This window comes from Engystomops pustulosus, chromosome 7 (genome assembly GCF_040894005.1).
Source record: "Engystomops pustulosus chromosome 7, aEngPut4.maternal, whole genome shotgun sequence".
In the NCBI taxonomy this organism is placed as follows: Eukaryota; Metazoa; Chordata; class Amphibia; order Anura; family Leptodactylidae; genus Engystomops; species Engystomops pustulosus.
Genome location: NC_092417.1, coordinates 151,840,315 through 151,858,503, shown reverse-complemented (window position 1 = coordinate 151,858,503; position 18,189 = coordinate 151,840,315). Strand labels below are relative to the sequence as shown.

Below are 18,189 nucleotides of genomic sequence, written 5' to 3'. Positions count from 1 at the left end.
TATCAATTATTTGCTGAAAGTGGACAAACTCTTTAAGGTGCAGAGGCAGCTTACATATTTGGTATGGCTGTAATTGTATCAACCCAGAGGTGACACATCTAATTTCTGCCATTGTGAAAGACCTATCAACCTATTTTGTGTACTCCATTTACAAATACAGCACATCTGACAAAACGCTAGCCCTTGTAGGCAAGTTCTCTTGGTTCTGAAGGGGTTAGAGAAGTTTTTATGGTGGTCAGATCGGAATTGGCACCTGATCTGGAAAACTAACAGAGAGGGTGATCTTATAGGAAAACCAATACTACCTTTAGGCGGCTTTCACACACTGCGCTTGAATTGAGTACACTATGCTGCGATTTATTATGCACAGATTTTCTGCACAGGACTATTTATGCATAGTACATATGGAGTGTGGGCTCCTGAAAGGGTCGGGTATTGAACATTGGGTATCTACCTTCACAGCTACATTTAAACAGAATAGGTGGAGATATTTCCATTATGTATTATCTCTGTGTATTCTCCACTCTTGGTTTTAGCTCCCAACAACAAATGCAAAAAAAAAACTGCTGAAATACCTGAGGTGTGAACTGTCCCTAGGCCAGGGATAACATCCATTCTAACCTTATGTAGAAGCTATATGTTTATAGTATGGTCACATGACTGAGCTGAGCCAATAGTGATGTCACATCTCTTCTCCCTCATCCAATTCCTCTTTCACTACCTCTGCTGACTGTATCCGGTGCCGCCATCTTCTTGGTTTCCACACCATAATCCATAAAACCTCTCCATAGTTTTCTTCACTAAACCCTTCAGCCATCTCCCCTGTGTAGTGTCCTGTAGATCATCACCACACATAACAACCTTTTATCCTGTTACAGTAATTCACATACAACCTCAAAAACATTCTGAGGTAAAAAGTTTGCATTTTTTGTGTCCAGATTGTTTCTGAGTGTGAAGAGGTCTTCGGACTAACAAAATAATTTTTAAATAGCTGAAAATATCATATTGTCTCAGTTTGCAGACCAACCCCCGGCCGTGTGAGCCATAGTAACATCTGGAAACCCTGGGCACTACTGTACTGCAGGTTTATGAGGTAATGTATGAGGTAATGTATGAGGTAATGTATGAGGTAATGTATGAGGTAATGTATGAAGTAATATATGAGGTAATGTATGAGGTAATGTATGATGTAATGTTTGAGGTAATGTATGATGTAATGTTTGAGGTAATGTATGAGGTAATGTATGATGTAATGTTTGAGGTAATGTATGATGTAATATATGAGGAAATGTATGAGGTAATGTAGCACCACAGCGGTACCGTACAGTGGGTGGTTCTGGTCCTGGAATGAGGCGTTTATCACCACAGAGAGATTGATTGAGGGACTAAAATGTGCCACTGTAAGGTTGTGGTCACACACAACGCTTAGGGTGAAGACACACGTGGCGTTTTTAGGCCGTTTTTGGGCCGTTTTTAGTTAGTGCGTTTTCAGATAGTTAAAACTATAGTTTTTCAGATAGTTAAAAAAAACGCATCCGTTTTCGTAAGTTTTTAATTGCGCAAATTTGGAAAAACCGACAAAAAAGCATGCGTTTTCAAAAAACGTATGCGTTTTTAATGATCTGAAAACGCTCTAACCAAAAACGGCCTAAAAACGCCACGTGTGTCTTCACCCTTAACGCAAACGCAGACAAAGTCGCGCCCACCGGGAAACACCTGCGATCGGGAAAGAGCCGCTGGTGTTTCGCGTTAAATTAACGCAAAACACTGGCGGCTCGTTCCCGATCGCAGGCGTTTCCCGGTGGGTGCGACTTTGTTTGCGTTTGCAAGCGCAGACAAAGCGCAACGTGTGGCGCCGGCCTTAGGGTGATGCCACACATGGCGTTTTGAACCCGTTTTTGGTCAGTTTTTAAGCAGTCCATTAAAAAACGCATGTTTTTTTTTTTAAACGCATCAGTTTTTGACCAGTTTTAATTAAGGTAATTGGTCAAACCTGTCAAAAACTGATGCACTTTTTAACGGACTACTTTAAAACGGACCAAAAATGGGTTCAAAACTCCATGTGTGGCATCACCCTTAGAAGCGCAATCCAAGCACCGCATGTGCCTACACCCTAACCCAAATTATGGTGCAAAGTAGGCCAAGCATTATGCAGTATAAAGTTACAAACTAATAATAATAATAATCTTTATTTATGGAACGCCATCAAATTCCGTAGCGGTTACAAAAACAGGTTATGAATGTCGGTCCTCCATTACCATATATACAGGATAAAAATAATATTTCTGTGATATGTCCATACAATATGAACAGGATAGAAGTAGTAGTACCGCGATGTGTTCGTACTGTATATAAAGGATAGGAGTAGAAGTACTGTGATGTGCTTATATATGCCGGATAGGAGTATTAGTACTGTGCCATGCCCATATATACATGATAATAGTAGTACTGTGCTAATGCCCATATAACAAGATTTAATAGTAGTACTGTGCTGTGCCCAATTTTTATGGAGGCCAAACAGGGACAAAAAAACAATTTCTATTTTCCAGATGTTCCGTGCAACTTTTCACTTATGTATCACTTTTTTTGCTTATTTTGCGACATTTTAGGACACCTGGTTCAGGACATGTGCAAAGGAAGGATTTTCTTTCATGGACCCTTTTTTGACATATAAATTGGAATAATTTCAAATGCTTTAAATATTATTTTGCACATAAACCTGTTGGGCATTGTACGTTTGCGCTGTTTTTTTCTTTTAATTCATAAATTTTTGCTTTCACATTTTATTGAAATTTATTGGTGACTTCTAAAGATGAGGACACACATAGCGTTTCAGATGCATCACAAAAAATGAGAAGAGAAGATTTGCCTAATAACATTGCTGTCAACATGTTGTTTACAAAATGCATGCATTATCGTAAGTTAACATATATGTTAAGATAGTGTTAACACATGTGTTTGTTGCATGTATTTAATAAACGCAATAATAATCTGGCAAATCTCCTTTTCTCAGCTGTTGGGATTTATTTTAAAAATGTATGCGTTAACACCATGTGTGACCACAGCCTCATATGTTGTCATCTCCCTAGGGTCTGACTAGAGTGCTTAAAAATGCAGGTCCAATGCACTGTCCTCTCCTGCATATAACCCCCACACATGGCTTGTGTCCATGTGGATTTGAGGCATTTGCAACAAAAAGTTGCACCTGCCAGGGCAGAAAAAACTAAGCATATATCACAAGGTACATAAGGCACAAAACAAAGACTCCACCCACGAACAGTATAATTCCCCCTGAGTGCCCCTAATCTCTCCAACCCCCACCTTTTCCTTGCATTCTGATTCTGACAGCTCCCTCTCACATTATGTCCCATAGCTCCCCCTAATATTGTGGCCCCCAGCTCCCTCTCAAATTATGGCCCCACATATTCTAGCCCCCAGCCCTCTAATTATTGCAGACCCCTCTTATTGTTTCCCCCAGCTCCCCCATATATTATGTCCCATAGCTGCTCCTTCTCATACTGTGGCCCCCCAGCTCCCTCTCAAATTATGGCCCCACATATTCTGGCCCCCAGCCCCCTAATTATTGCAGACCCCTCTTATTGTTTCCCCCAGCTCCCCCTGATATTATGTCCCACAGCTGCTCCTTCTTATACTGTGCCCCCCCAGCTCCCTCTAGTTGCTGCCTAATAAAAACATAATAAACACCAGATACTTACCTCTCCCCATGCCATCGCAGCAGGCCCCCTCTCTTTCGGCCATGCTAGTACTAAAGCCGGCAGGCATGATGAGGTCCTATCATCGCCCCTGCCAGCCTCTGCTACACACAGAGCAAGGCTACATGCACGTTGCAGTGTGCCCGCCGCACCGTAGCACGGCGGGCACACGGCAGCGCGGGGAGAGGAGGAGGAGGTGAGTGCCGCTCACCCCCGCCCCTCTCCATAGCGATATATGGCCGCGGCGCCGTAATACGGGAAAAGATAGGATATGTCCTATCTTTTCCCGAGCTACGGAGCGGTACGGTGCCGCACGTGTGCTGCACCGTACTGCTCCCGTAGGGCGCCGTGAGCCCATATAAGTGTATGGGGGACGTATATCGGCCGTATATACATCGGCCGTATATACGTCCCCATACTGTAGTGTGAATGTAGCCTAATACAGAGCCCATTATAACTCCCACCGGCTGTGAAAATGGGACCGAGCCCCAAATACGTGGCAGTTAGGAGGTATATACACAGGATAGGAGTAATAGTACTGTAATGTGCCTGTACTGTATATGAAGGACAGGAGAATTAGTGCTGTGATATGTCGGTTCTGTATATGCAGAATAGGATTAGTAGTATTGTGATGCACTCATACCATATATAAAGAATAGAAGTAGTTGTGCTGTGATTTCCTCATACTGTATCTGCAACATCCCCCACCGGGGCCTAGCCTTTTTCTTGGGGCCTGGAGACAGCCTGGGCCCGCAGTGCCTGAGTGGCTGGCGGTTGCGGCCTAAGCACGCTTGTGTCACGGTGCTTGGTATGGGGAACCGGAGGGCTGTTCTTCAGCCTGGCAGGTCTCCAGCAGGGTGGTGTTGGCAAGAAATGATGAGGGAGAGACTGCTGTAGCGGATCTCCCTGGGGCAACCCTTTGGTGTCTAGAGTATGAGTCTCTGTGTGGTGGACAGGGTGCCCGTGATGGTGACAGCCGGAGTAGCAGGGACCAGACGGAGGCAGAGGTTGAACAGAAACACTTACAGTTCTTTATTGGAACCGACAGGAACATCAGCAACGTGCCTTAACAAGATGGTGGAGTACTGGAGAGGTATTTGGAGGGAGCCACAGGATGTAGATCACCAGCCTGGATGCAATGGCAGGCTGGGAGGTAGCTGTGTCCTGGAAGGATGCTTCAGCTTGTCCTGGATTGCTTCAGGTATCACCCTTGAAGGTAGGATGATACCCCTTTCCTCTCTCTCTCTGGTCTGACTGGAACTCCTCTAAGAGTCTTCTCTAGAACATTCCTGGCCAGGGGTTTTATTATCTCCCCTTGGTCAGGTGGTGGCTGCTCCTCCAATTACCTCTCAGCTCACAGAGACAGGATGCAATACATGTGATTGGCTGACACATATGACATCACATAAAACAATTAACTCCTGCCTTACCAGGCAGGATCTCCCACTGCAATGTTCCCCTGTGTCCTATAAGGACAATGTAGTGTGATGTAGTGACATGCTGTGGGGCTGACTAGACCCTACACAGACTGCAAGCTACATGGTGGGACGTATTCGCAAACACAGCTCTGCCTTGCATCGGCGAGGGTGTTGCATACCCCCGGGGCAATTGAAAGAGCCGCCCTCGGCTCGACTACGGATGGTTTGGGGCGCAGAGGTAGATAAAGGCACTTCTGTGAAGTGCAGGCTACATGATATGTAGGGACAAACCGCCCATGGTCCTGGAGACAGGCACCTGGGTTGGTGTCGGACTAAGACACGGATATGTAAATGCTAAGTATGACAGTTGGTCGCTAACGCCATTAAACTAAACTGTACAGTAGGAAAGGTGTGGTGTCATGTACTGTAATCCACTCCTTGCACCAGGGCCTGTATATTTGTTATATAAACACTTCTTCCCTAGCGACAAATATATAGTGTGTATATGCATTACGTTGGCATATGTGACACAATTAAACATTATACTACATAGAGACGGTCCGACACAGCCACACTACAATCTGAAAAGCCTATCAAAGGTTAGTGCAATATAAAAATAAATAAAGCAACAACTTTTCCTTGAGGTTGGCAAAAGTCTCACAGAAGGTCTCTAAGATCAAAGTTCATCTTCTGGGTACAGCCCTTGAGGTGGGGAAAAGTGTAAGAAAGATGCAAAGGGTCTCCTCTCTGTGTAGAGGGACCGAGTCCTTTGTAGGAATCTCTGCTGTGGCAGAGGAAGGGGTGCTATCATAGCACATTACAATGGGCAGTTCAAGGAATGTCTCTTGACTGAAATAAATAAGGGTGAGAGTCCCAGGAAAGTCTCTGGCTCTATAGGGTTAGCGGGCACTCAGCCCAAATGGGATAGCAATAATAAATATACATATGTACAAGATACACAACACCTGGTAAGGCTTTCAGCCCATCAGGGGTTACTCAGAATCTTCCTCGGTGGTAAGTACTTCGGTGTCAGAAAAGCGTACCTGCCTCCTCCTTCTGTGTGACACCAGTTGGTACTCCTGCAGGTACGCAGGAGCTTTACCTTTTGTCTCCCTTTGAGACCTCCGAAGTTCCGGCCTGGAGTAGATAACAACCTCCTCATCGTCCTCCTCTGAGTCAGGCACTGGAGTCGGAGTCTCAGCTGCCTCTGATGCTTCAGGGATTGCAGACTCTGGAGCCGGATCATCCTCCACAGGCAGCAGTATTGGAGACTGCGGTGGGGATGATGGTCTCTCTGGGGTACCTCTTACTGGAGTGGAAACAACAAAACAGAGTTGAGGCACAGTCACAAGTTCTAAGAAACTGGGGGTAGGTGAACACAAGGAGGTCTGTAAGTTGGGGGTCGAGGTGAGAGGTGTGGACATAGGGGCAAAAGGACGAAGACATCTCTTCAGCCGGTTCCTATGTACCCGGAGTGGTGGACGGTCTCCTCTTGAAATCTCGTAGATTTCAGGGGAGAGACTGTCCCTAACTAGGTATGGCTCACGCTCCCAACGCCCATCTAGCTTACTGGTAGGATGGTTGTTGCGTAGCCACACTCGATCTCCTGGGGCAAAAGGCTCAGCACAGGCATTACGATCGAAGTCCCTTTTTTGTTTCTCCCGGGCCTCTTCCAACCGCAGATCCACAACTTCTCTGGCATCCACCAGGCGCCTCTGGTGTTCGTGAACACAGTCAGTCTGGGGGAGTAAAGACTGGGAATCAGGTCATATACGCAGGGAGATGGCCGTGCCTCCCGAACATCAGATAATACGGGGTGTATCCTGTGGAGCAATGAGTGGTATTGTTGTACAGGTACACTAATTCGGGCAACAGTTTTGGCCAGTCAGCCCTTTTTGCAGGGGTCAGAGTCCTCAGCAAATTGATTAGAGTCTGATTCATCTTTTCACAAAGCCCGTTGCCTTGGGGATGATAGGCTGTGGTCCTCAACTTTTTGCAGCCATATAGAGTGCACAGCTCCTGGAAGACTTGGGACTCAAATGCTGTTCCTTGGTCCGTAAGGATCTGGTCCGGACAGCCATAGGGGAGGATGAAGCTCTTCCACAGGGCCGTTGCGGTGGTCCTTGCAGATAGGTCTCTGACAGGTACTGCAACCACAAATTTGGTATAGTGGTCGATGATCGTGAGAGCATAAGTGTGACCGGATCTGCTGGGCTCCAACTTCACATGATCCAATGCCAGGATCTCTAAGGGCCGTTGGCTCACAATGGGATGTAGAGGGGCCATTTGATTGTGTCGCTCTCCTCGAGCGATGGCGCAGGCTGGGCATTCTCGACACCAGGCTTCGATGTCGGGCTTCATGTTGACCCAGTAGAAGCGCTTTCGGAGGGTGGCTTCAGTCTTCTGAGCACCAAAGTGTCCGGACTGGTCATGGTACATATCCAGTACTATCTTGGCGTCCCTCCTGGGAATCACAATCTGGTACAGCCGGTCATAAGTGATAGGGTCCAGAGTTCTTCTCTTTAGCAGACCCTGATGCATGTTCAGAGTTTTTCTCTGGCGCCACAATTGAGACAGTTCTCCATCAGCTCTTTCAGGCACTCGCCCACTAGAGAGATAGTCCATTACTTCTCCTATGGCGCGGCTATCAGCCTGAAGACTTATCCAGAGGTCCTTTTCCGCAGGGGGCTCTGACTCTTCTTGGGGAGTAGCTGGTGCTGCCTCTGACCGTAAGGAGTAAACTCTCTGGGCATCTTGACGCACAAACCGGGCATAGAACGCTGGCATCTCCACATCTTCCCACTGAGCATCCGTGGAGGGTCCCTCCCACTGGTCAGGGAGACGGGACAGAGCGTCGGCGTTGTCATTGGTCTTACCAGCCCGGTACTTGATGGTAAAGTTGAAGTTGGCAAGTCTGGAGGCCCACCGTTGTTCCAGTGCTCCAAGACGAGCGGTGTTCAGATGCGCCAAGGGATTATTGTCTGTAAAGACAGTGAAGAAGGATGCAGCCAGGTAGTCCTTGAACTTTTCGGTCACAGCCCAGACTAACGCCAGAAACTCCAACTTGAAGGAACTGTAGTTCTGGTCGTTTTGCTCCGGTTCTCGGAGGGAACGGCTGGCGTAGGCTATGACCCTTTCAGTTCCGTTCTGGAGCTGGGATAGTACAGCCCCTAGGCCTTGCTTGCTGGCATCAGTGTATAGGGTGAAAGGCAGACTGTAGTCTGGATATCCCAACACCGGAGGCTCAGTCAACCGTTGCTTGAGCATCTGGAAGGCAGCTTCTCGTTCGGCTGTCCACTCAATGGATACTCAGGAACGTTGGCTCTCTTTTGGGAGGCCCCTTAGAAGTTCTTGCAAGGGAGCCGCCAGCTGGGCAAACTTCGGGATGAAACGCCTGTAATAACTGGCAAATCCCAGGAAGCTTTTGATGTCCCGTATGGTTGATGGGGTAGGCCAGTCGTGGACAGCTGCAATCTTCTCTGGATCTGGCTCAATTCCATGAGCGCTCACCACATGTCCCAGGTACTTGACGCTAGGTTGTAGCAGGTGGCACTTGGATGGCTTGACCTTCAACCCATGTTGGGTCAGGATTTGGAAGACTTCAGCCAGATGGTGGAGGTGGTCTTCATAAGTCTTGGAGTAGATGATGATGTCGTCCAAATATAGCAGGACGGTCTCGAAGTTGCGATGACTCAAACATCTCTCCATCAGCCGTTGAAATGTGCCTGGGGCGTTGCATAGCCCGAACGGCATGTTGTTGAACTCGAACAGGCCCATTGGGGTGGTGAAAGCCATCTTCTCTCTGTCTTCCGGCGCCATGGTCACTTGCCAGTAGCCACTGGTCAGGTCCAGGGTAGAGAAGTAGGCAGCTGACCCTAGGGCTGCGAGGGATTCCTCGATTCGAGGCAGAGGATAGGCATCCTTGTGGGTGATATTGTTGATCTTCCTATAGTCAACACAGAATCGAAGGGTTCCATCCTTCTTTTTCACAAGGACCAGCGGGGCAGCCATGGGCTGTGACTCTCCCGGATAACATTGGCTGTCTTCATCTCTTGTACCAGCTTTTTCACCTCTTGGTAGCGGGCTGGAGGTATGAGCCGGTATCGTTCCTTGATAGGAGGATGAGAGCCAGTAGGGATGGTATGCTGGATCAGGGTAGTCTGCCCAAAATCCAGTGGGTGCTTGCTGAAGGCCTGGTGGTGCTTCATCACGACATCTAGGACACCTTGAACTTGATCTGCAGGAGTAAAATCATCATCTCCAATATTGAGCTCAAGCCACCAGGATTGCTCGGCAGGCTCACCTTCAGCACTTTGCTTCACTTCCAACTGTTGGGAAGCAGACAGAGCGGTTTCCACTAAGTCTTCAGGATGGACGCTGAAGAGAGTGGCCACGGCTTGGTACTTTCTCAGATCCACTGGGGAGTCTCCCACATTTAGTAGTCGAATGGGTACTTGTCCTCGGGATACAGTGACTAGGCTCCTGGCGGCTAGAATGGACAGGTCTTCATCAGCTGGTAGAGGTTCTACTATCGCCTGGTAGTCTTGACCTTGGACGCCCATGCAGGCTCGACACCATACTAACGTCTCAGTCCCAGGTTGAAGGCGGACAGGTTGGGGATCCTTGATCCAGGCTCTGCAGATTTCACCATTAGGGCCAGCAAACTTCTGTTGCGCCGCTAGAACCTGCGTAGTCTCCTGAATTACCTTTCGGGAACCGTTGAGCACTGTTGGCAGAGTGTCGTGGAGAGCCTTCAGCACTTCAGGGTAGCAGTTGCGGAGGACATTGGTACCCAGTAGCAGTGGGAAGTTACCGTTTTCGGGCACTCGTGTCACCACTACGCCCTGTCTGGTTAACTCAGTGTTTCCAATGGTTAGTGTGGGCTCCCAGTAGCCGCGGATGGGTACGGGTTTTCCGTTTGTAGCAATAATGTTCAAATAAGCCCTGGGAGGCTGGACTAAGGATGCTCCTCCTCGGCATTTCTCGAAGGTAGCACTCCGGAGGGTGGTCACTTGAGAGCCGGTATCAATTAAGGCAGTTAGGGTAACTCCGTTGATGGTTACATGAACCATGGGGCGAGTCCCCACGAACCGGGGCATCCAGTTGGCATCTCGGGGACTTAGAGGTTCTTCCCTTGGGGGTCGTCCCTTAGCTCCAAGGGTTTGTCGTTTAACTGACGACATACATCCTCTTCATGCCCGTACTTACGGCAGTAGCCGCACCGCTGGCGGGGTTCCTTCTGACTCCAGGTGCTTAACGACTTCGCTTCTCTTGGGCGCCGTTTGGCCGGGGAGTCACGAGGGGTAGCTGACCGTACAGAGTTCTCTGGAGGTTTCCTCCTCATGGCGGAGACAGTCACTTCCAACTGGGTCAACCGATCGAGTATTTTATGCAGGGTGTCCGCCAGATTAGGGGCCTGTCCTGCTAAGCCAGCAACTTCCGTAGCCGCAGGAGTAGGTGATGTCGACTGCGTTGGATGGCAAGCTAGAGCAGATTCCTCCATTTCCACGGATTCAGGCTCTTTCTGCGGTCCAGTAGGCGGTCGATCCCCTAATATGTCAATGGCAATTTCCTTAAACTCAAGAAAGGAGGCCTGGGCATGTTGAGAAGAGATGATCTTTAGTTGACACCTTTGATTTCTATCAACAAGTCCATTAATGAATTGTTCCCTCAGGGTCTGATCAGAGGTTTCAGCGTTTTTGGGTTCAAGACGGGTTATGGCCTTCCATGTCTCCTGTAGGGAGAGGGCAAAGTCTCGGAGGGACTCTTGGGGCTTCTGTCTTTTCCCGAAGAATTGCTGCTTCAACTCTGAGGCAGTACACTTGTCAAAGGTGTTGCGTAGCCTATCAAGAATTTGGACCACATTCTGACACTGTTCTCGGGGCCAAGACTTGACTTCCCGGAGAGCGGGTCCTTTCAACTGCCCGGTTAGGATGCCCACTTTCTGTTCCTCTGTGAACGGGTACAGGGCGAAGGTGGCTAACAACTTGTCTCTGAATTCAGGGAGAGTGTGTGATTCTCCCTCGTAGTGGGGTAACCAGGGGGCCCCCGGATAGTATGGCATAGTCAGAGGCATCATGGTGGGAGTCCCAGGGACACTAGCTGTAGCATGGCTGAAGGGACTCTCTGGAGGACTTAACATGCTCCGGTACCCTGAGGAGGGACCAGGGGAAGGGACTTGCTCCAGTCCCGTATCTTCGTCCTTGGCGGACATGACTGGCCTAGCTGAGGGAAGTCTGTAGGGTTACACAATGTCCGTTGCTATGGGCGATGGCTAGAATGGGACGTGGGCACTTTAAGACACAGTCACTATTCCCTGGGAGGTGAGCCAATAACCTAGCATCGGAAACAATCTCTACCCCCCTTTAACTTCCCCAGCGGTACTCACTCAGGATCAGCCGCGGTGACCGGACAGCTCCGGTGCACGAAGGTCTCCGTTCCCGATGTCTGGCAGGCAGCAGGGGCACGGTGATGCTCAGCGGTGTTCTCCTCCAGTCGCAGGACACGTGCGCCGGAACTCCAGATGAGGCGCACGCTGCTGGCAGGCTTCAGGCTCGGCCTGCGCCAAAATCCAAGATGGCCGATTAACCCTCTTCGTTGCCGGCCGCACACGCGCTCCAGCTCCTCCTCCACGGTACTTCGCGCCACTCGCGCAGGGGGCGGAGCCTAGTGACGACTCTGGAGTTCACGCCAGTGAGGATTTGGCGGGCTGGAAATACTTGCTGCGCCACACGCCTCTGAGGTAAAATGCTTCAGGTGCAGCAGCGCCGGATGTAGCAGAGCTGACAAAGTTCTTTGCAGGGTTTAACCTCTTGAGTGCTGGAGCGGAGCTCGACAGCACGTGGCAGCAGTAATACAGTTCAATGTGAAACACACAAAGTCACTTGGGCCTATACCCGAATGGCAGCAGGGTTAGGCAGTACAATCGTTTCTTAATAAAGTACAGTCTTTAGCGCCAGGATAAGGCACAGAAGTATATATCCTGTTCGTGACGCCACTTGCAACATCCCCCACCGGGGCCTAGCCTTTTTCTTGGGGCCTGGAGACAGCCTGGGCCCGTAGTACCTGAGTGGCTGGCGGTTGCGGCCTAAGCACGCTTGTGTCACGGTGCTTGGTATGGGGAACCGGAGGGCTGTCCTACAGCCTGGCAGGTCTCCAGCAGGGTGGTGTTGGCAAGAAATGATGACTGTAGCGGATCTCCCTGGGGCAACCCTTTGGTGTCTAGAGTTTGAGTCTCTGTGTGGTGGACAGGGTGCCCGTGATGGTGACAGCCGGAGTAGCAGGGACCAGACGGAGGCAGAGGTTGAACAGAAACACTTACAGTTCTTTATTGGAACCGACAGGAACATCAGCAACGTGCCTTAACAAGATGGTGGAGTACTGGAGAGGTATTTGGAGGGAGCCACAGGATGTAGATCACCAGCCTGGATGCAATGGCAGGCTGGGAGGTAGCTGTGTCCTGGAAGGATGCTTCAGCTTGTCCTGGATTGCTTCAGGTATCACCCTTGAAGGTAGGATGATACCCCTTTCCTCTCTCTCTCTGGTTTGACTGGAACTCCTCTAAGAGTCTTCTCTAGAGCATTCCTGGCCAGGGGTTTTATTATCTCCCCTTGGTCAGGTGGTGGCTGCTCCTCCAATTACCTCTCAGCTCACAGAGACAGGATGCAATACATGTGATTGGCTGACACATATGACATCACATAAAACAATTAACTCCTGCCTTACCAGGCAGGATCTCCCACTGCAATGTTCCCCTGTGTCCTATAAGGACTATGTAGTGTGATGTAGTGACATGCTGTGGGGCTGACTAGATCCAACACAGACTGCAAGCTACATGGTGGGACGTATTCGCAAACACAGCTCTGCCTTGCATCGGCGAGGGTGTTGCATATGTAAAGGACAGGAGTAATAATACTGTAATATGCCCATACTTACAGGATAGAGATAGTGGTGCTGTGATGTGTCCATACAATATATATACAATAGAAGTAGTAGTACTGTGTAATAGCAATGTGTAATATTGTATTTTTATGACATAAAAATTTGTGCAATTCAATTTTCTTTTATTCCCAGGATCATTTCTTTCAAAATGCCCATAAAACCATTCAGCTTCCCTCTCCCGGAAACACGATTCCTCCATACCGCACAATACGTGTACAAGTTCAAAATCCGATATGGTGTGCACTTTTGGTAAGATTGAAGAAGGTGTAAGTTGTATTTCCTAAAAATAACTAACACATGATTTTGAACACATCATAGAGACATAATAGATAGTATAGGTTATAGCTCACGGAGCACTGCAGATGTAAGTGGCCGGGAAACAATGGGGCAGATTTACTTACCCGGTCCAGTCGCGATCCAGCGGCGCGTTCTCCGGCGCTGATTCGGGTTCTGCCGGGATTCACTAAGGTTGTGCGCCCGATGTCCACTAGGTATCGCTGCTGCGCTGAAGGCTTTCGGAGTTCACCTCCTCCGTCTAGGTGGCACTCAGAGCCCTTTCCGTGGGCACTCAGGCCATCGCCCTAGGACAGAGTTCACCAAACTGGACAAAATTCACCGGATCTTCCTGTAGTTCCACGCAACTTAGGAGATGCTTCTCTCAGCAGTCTTAAAGCGACACTTCATTGACTGTTTGGAACTGTGGGAAAAGTGACAAGGTGTTGACAGAACTGTACAGGGAGACCCTGGAGAGAAGATACAATAAGAATCTGAATTTTTTCCTCCTTTCAACTGTATTGCTGGCCTCAGGTGGCCTATACAATTGAATGATGTGGAAGAACAGGTAGCAATAAGTTACAGCTTAAAAGGCCATGTTGGCACTTCACGGTAATAAAATGGATTTTAGTAAGCCGTTTGGGCACTCTGTCTCTAAAAGGTTCTCCACCACTGGTCTAGGTGTATGTGAGTGCCATTCTTGCGACACAAATTCTTTTTTAAATGCCGCGGTTTTTCCGAATCCATCGGGTTTTCTGACGGCCACGCCCCCCCTATTTCTGTTGCGTGAAAGCTGGCGCCGTTGCGGCACAATCTGATTGCATGCGCCAAAATCCTGGGGCAATTTGGCGCAAATCGGAAAAATTCAGGAAACCCGACGAAAATGTGCGATTCGGACTCTTAGTAAATGTGCCCCATTGTGTACGCCAGTTTTCTGATGGAAGTAAACATCAATGCATCAGGTTTGGAAGGCCATGTCATCCTCACCAAGCTCTACCTTTACAAAAAAAAAATGAATAAGAAGACACAATTTTACCTTTTTGTTTGAGAAAATGAGCTTCACATTCTTTTAACTTGGACACAAAAGTTTAGGCTTTAAAGTGTAACTGTAAAGCTATAGTGATTTTACCAAATTTTCAGCTGAGATTTCCCCTTTGAACACAAACAGAATGATGCCGACTTTGTGCTGCTCGTCCTTTTCTTTCCAAAGTAATGGCATTTTGTGTTCTGAAAATGTTTGAAAAAAATCTAATCGGAGACTAATGTCTGTCACTCTATGCCCTCAAGCTGAGGCCAAAGATGGGTTAGCTTGCCCACAGATCCCATGATGCCTTGTGTTCTCTCTCAGAGTAATTTAGCATTAAATCCAGTGAACACTGCACGGTGCACGTACAGGATGTATATGGTGACACCCTGGCAGCTTCCATCACATGGAGGAGCAGGGAACATGTAATAAGTGATCATTAGTACATGAAGTCTATAGCCTGTGCCGTGTGAGCGCTAAGGGTTAATAGCTTATCTGCACAGAGCTGATACTGCCGATGACGAGGTGGGGGTGGGGAGCAGCATAAGGTGCAGAGAGAGACAGAAAAAGTTCTATAGAATCACAGACTGGGATGGAGGGACTGATAGGGAGGGGGAAATCTTGTACCTGACTATTCTGTGCAGGAGACATCTGCATTCACTATCTTGTACACATCCAGTTCTGCTACATTCAATATCACATTACCTCCTCCTCCGTGAACAGGTAGCAGCAGCTCCTCCCCTCCCATGAAACCGACTCAGAGACATAGTGTAAACAAAGTACATATTCATAGGGTTTATCAGCACATGGAGAGGAGGCAGCTATTGCAGCAATGAGATAATCTGAGTGGGATAGCAAGGAAACTGCTGCATAGAGGTAACAAAGATAATAGGCAAAGTTGTTTTACATCCCAAGAATTATTGAATTGTGGAAAAAAACAACGCATACAGTCAGTCAATAGAAAAATATCCAGAAACATAAGTGTCAATGTATCATATATTTTATGCATCTTTTGAATGAGGGAAGGTGATCATTCAGGATCGGTCTCCAATGATTGTCTGCAGTAGTTATGGCACTGTGACTGTGGTAATCTTCTCATATTTGTTATCCATGGCCTCCTTCCTTCTAAAATCAACTATTAAAATGATGCCAATGAACCTGAAGGGCTCTTGGGGGTGTTAGCAGATGAGTCCCTCAATGCTGAAGATTTACAGGCTGTTATACTTTCTCTCCCTGTCCCCCCTTACTGACTGATGTAATCTTACACTGTGGGATGTGTGACAGCCCGTGAATCTGCAGCATGGAGGGGTTCTGGTAGCATAATTTTAAAAGTTGATTTTAGAAGGAAGGAGGCAATGGATAACACATATAAGAAGATTACCACACTCACGGTGCCTGGATCTGTCAGTAAGTCCCCCTGGTTTATAATGATGGATTTTGATAGCAGATTTCCTTTAAGAATACATTTTTACTCAAATCTTTTGCTTACGTAGTTCAGAAGAAAACAGTGAAGAAATCATGAGTGAATTATTGGTAAGTGGAAAAGACTTCCTGAAACATGAATAACATTATTGATTGGTTCATGCATTTCCAACTATATCCTGCACTTCCTACTATTATGTTCTTGCTGAGCAGATTTATTGGATACATTTTTCGTACTGCAAAATTCCATTCCTAACATTTACATATAAACTATAAGTGCAGCTTGTATCAAATAATCTGCTGCATGCGAACCTGTCCATACTTTTGAATTGCATTTAATCACGTTGCTTCTATACTGACTTTTTTTTGTTTTATAGGATTCTGTGAGGGTCGTACTTGCCAACCATAATAATTTACAACCTTTTTCTACTAAACATTTCATAATTTTTCCTTGTATCCTTTATATGATTATGTGAATGAATAGCACGCACGAATAGTATAGTTAGTTATTGTATTACCTTACTCTCAATATCTGACATCAGAGTCTTCAAACACCACATTGTATACATGCATGTAGTCACTTGTAAATGTTACTAATTTTATTAGAAACTACCTGGACTTGTGGACCTTCCTGCTTCATATACGATGCTGGCCAAGACGCAGGTCTTGCTGGTAAAATCAATTGATTTCTCCCTGATTTGTCTTTGACTGATATCACCCAGATAAGAGTAAGTGGGACAGCGCTTCTCGGCTGAAGTTTAAACATGGACAGAAATTCCTCCAGCCATTTCCTTATGTCTTCACAATATATGTAGAACCTTATGCTTTACTTAATGGTAAGTACAGCGCAATACATATGATATAAGCTTAATACGTAAAATATATACATTAGGCTACATTCATGCAGCTGCATGCTCACCAGGACGGTGAGCATAGAGCCGGAGGGAGAAGGGATGGGGATTGAGCGCTCCTCACTCCTCCCCTCTCCATTGAAAGATGAGCTGCACAAATCTGCCCAAATATAGGACATCTCCTATATTTTGCGGCAGGGTGTAATGGATGCGCACTGTTGACTTGATGTCCCTTTTGTGCCTCTGTATACCAACAGAGGCCATCAGTGTCAGGAGGTGCCATGCTGGAGTAGAGATAAGGATAAGGACTGAGGTAAATCTTAGTTCTTTATAATTTGTACACCACCTGTACACCATCCTTGATCCTGGACAACCCCATTAAGATCAATAAGACAATGGCCGAGATATATGCAAATTGGTGTAATACGCTTTAGTGCAGTTTGCCTTGCTAATGTGCACTTTGCACCACATTATTAGGACTTGTATCAGACATTAATGACATATCCAGAATTGCCTTTGAACATTTTATTTAACATACTGTAATTAATGTTTTATATATTATGTATCATTAATCTTTATATTTATAATTCTACTATAGACTCTCAGGTTGAAACAGACAGAGAGGAAAATAATCAGGTACTTCTGTATTTTTATCATTGACTACTATATATAAAATATTTTTTTTGTGTACATGTTGGGCTACATTCATAATAGCTACTTTCTTCACATGCCTGTTTTTCACCAGGCTATATTCCTGGTCATGTGATGTCACACAGGTGCACAGCTCGTTATATATGCCTGGTCATGTGATGTCGCACATGTGCCTGATTAGTTATATCCCTGATCACGTGATGTCACACAAGTGCACAGCTTGTTATATATCCTGGTCATGTGATGTCACACAGGTGCACGGCTGGTGCACAGAGAGTAATCAGAGCTGTGTGTTATAACAAGCTGTGCACCTGTGTGACATCACATGACCATTCAACAGGGATGTCAACATGACATGTCATTTATTCACAAAAAATAAACAATGACGCTCCCTGTTGAATAATAACAAGCAGAGATCTAGAAAACCGTGTGAAACTGATACAGAAAGTAAATTAGAAAGCTGTATAACTTTTCTTTATGCAAACAACAGCTCTTTCAATCCACAAAACCTATTTTTTCCATCATAAATTATGTATCTTCTGAAATAAACAGATTTCCCATCAACTGTTTTTATCATTTTTTTTTTCCTTGCAGATTGAAGATGATACAGCAAAAATGGCAAGTATACCATATATATAGCAGATGCTTGTGTCTAGACACTTTCTATGGTTAAATTTCTGATTTATCCACAAATTTGTGCTGCGTCAGGTCACTCCACCTTCATGTGGACAGGTTTTTGGAGAGATTTAAAAGGTTTTTAAAATTTGGTTATACATATTCAATTTTGCACGCTGTAATTTAATATTTGATTTGATTTTTATATTTTTAAAAAAGTTATCACACAGGCCTCTTGGCTTAATAATAGCCTGATCCCTCCAGTTCTGTATACTGTTCAC

At 46.6% G+C, this 18,189-nt stretch overlaps 1 protein-coding gene across 1 annotated transcript; it reads left to right on the top strand.

Annotated features, from left to right (window-relative positions):
* The first annotated feature begins 978 nt into the window (after nucleotides 1-978).
* Nucleotides 979-18,043, top strand: MAJIN (membrane anchored junction protein). The gene is made up of 8 exons (XM_072116603.1): nucleotides 979-1,093; nucleotides 13,205-13,321; nucleotides 15,863-15,902; nucleotides 16,169-16,244; nucleotides 16,514-16,627; nucleotides 17,241-17,278; nucleotides 17,888-17,911; nucleotides 18,002-18,043. The coding sequence occupies exons 1-8, from the start codon at nucleotides 1,089-1,091 to the stop codon at nucleotides 18,041-18,043; spliced, it is 456 nt and encodes a 151-aa protein (XP_071972704.1). The 5' UTR covers nucleotides 979-1,088.
* The last annotated feature ends 146 nt before the right edge of the window (nucleotides 18,044-18,189 follow it).

Bases quoted from the DNA above. Each gene is read 5' to 3' on its own strand.
- MAJIN (XM_072116603.1), top strand. The intron at 13,322-15,862 runs GTAAGATTGAAG...TTGCTTACGTAG, and splicing joins CGATATGGTGTGCACTTTTG to TTCAGAAGAAAACAGTGAAG. The intron at 17,279-17,887 runs GTACTTCTGTAT...TTTTCCTTGCAG, and splicing joins ACAGAGAGGAAAATAATCAG to ATTGAAGATGATACAGCAAA.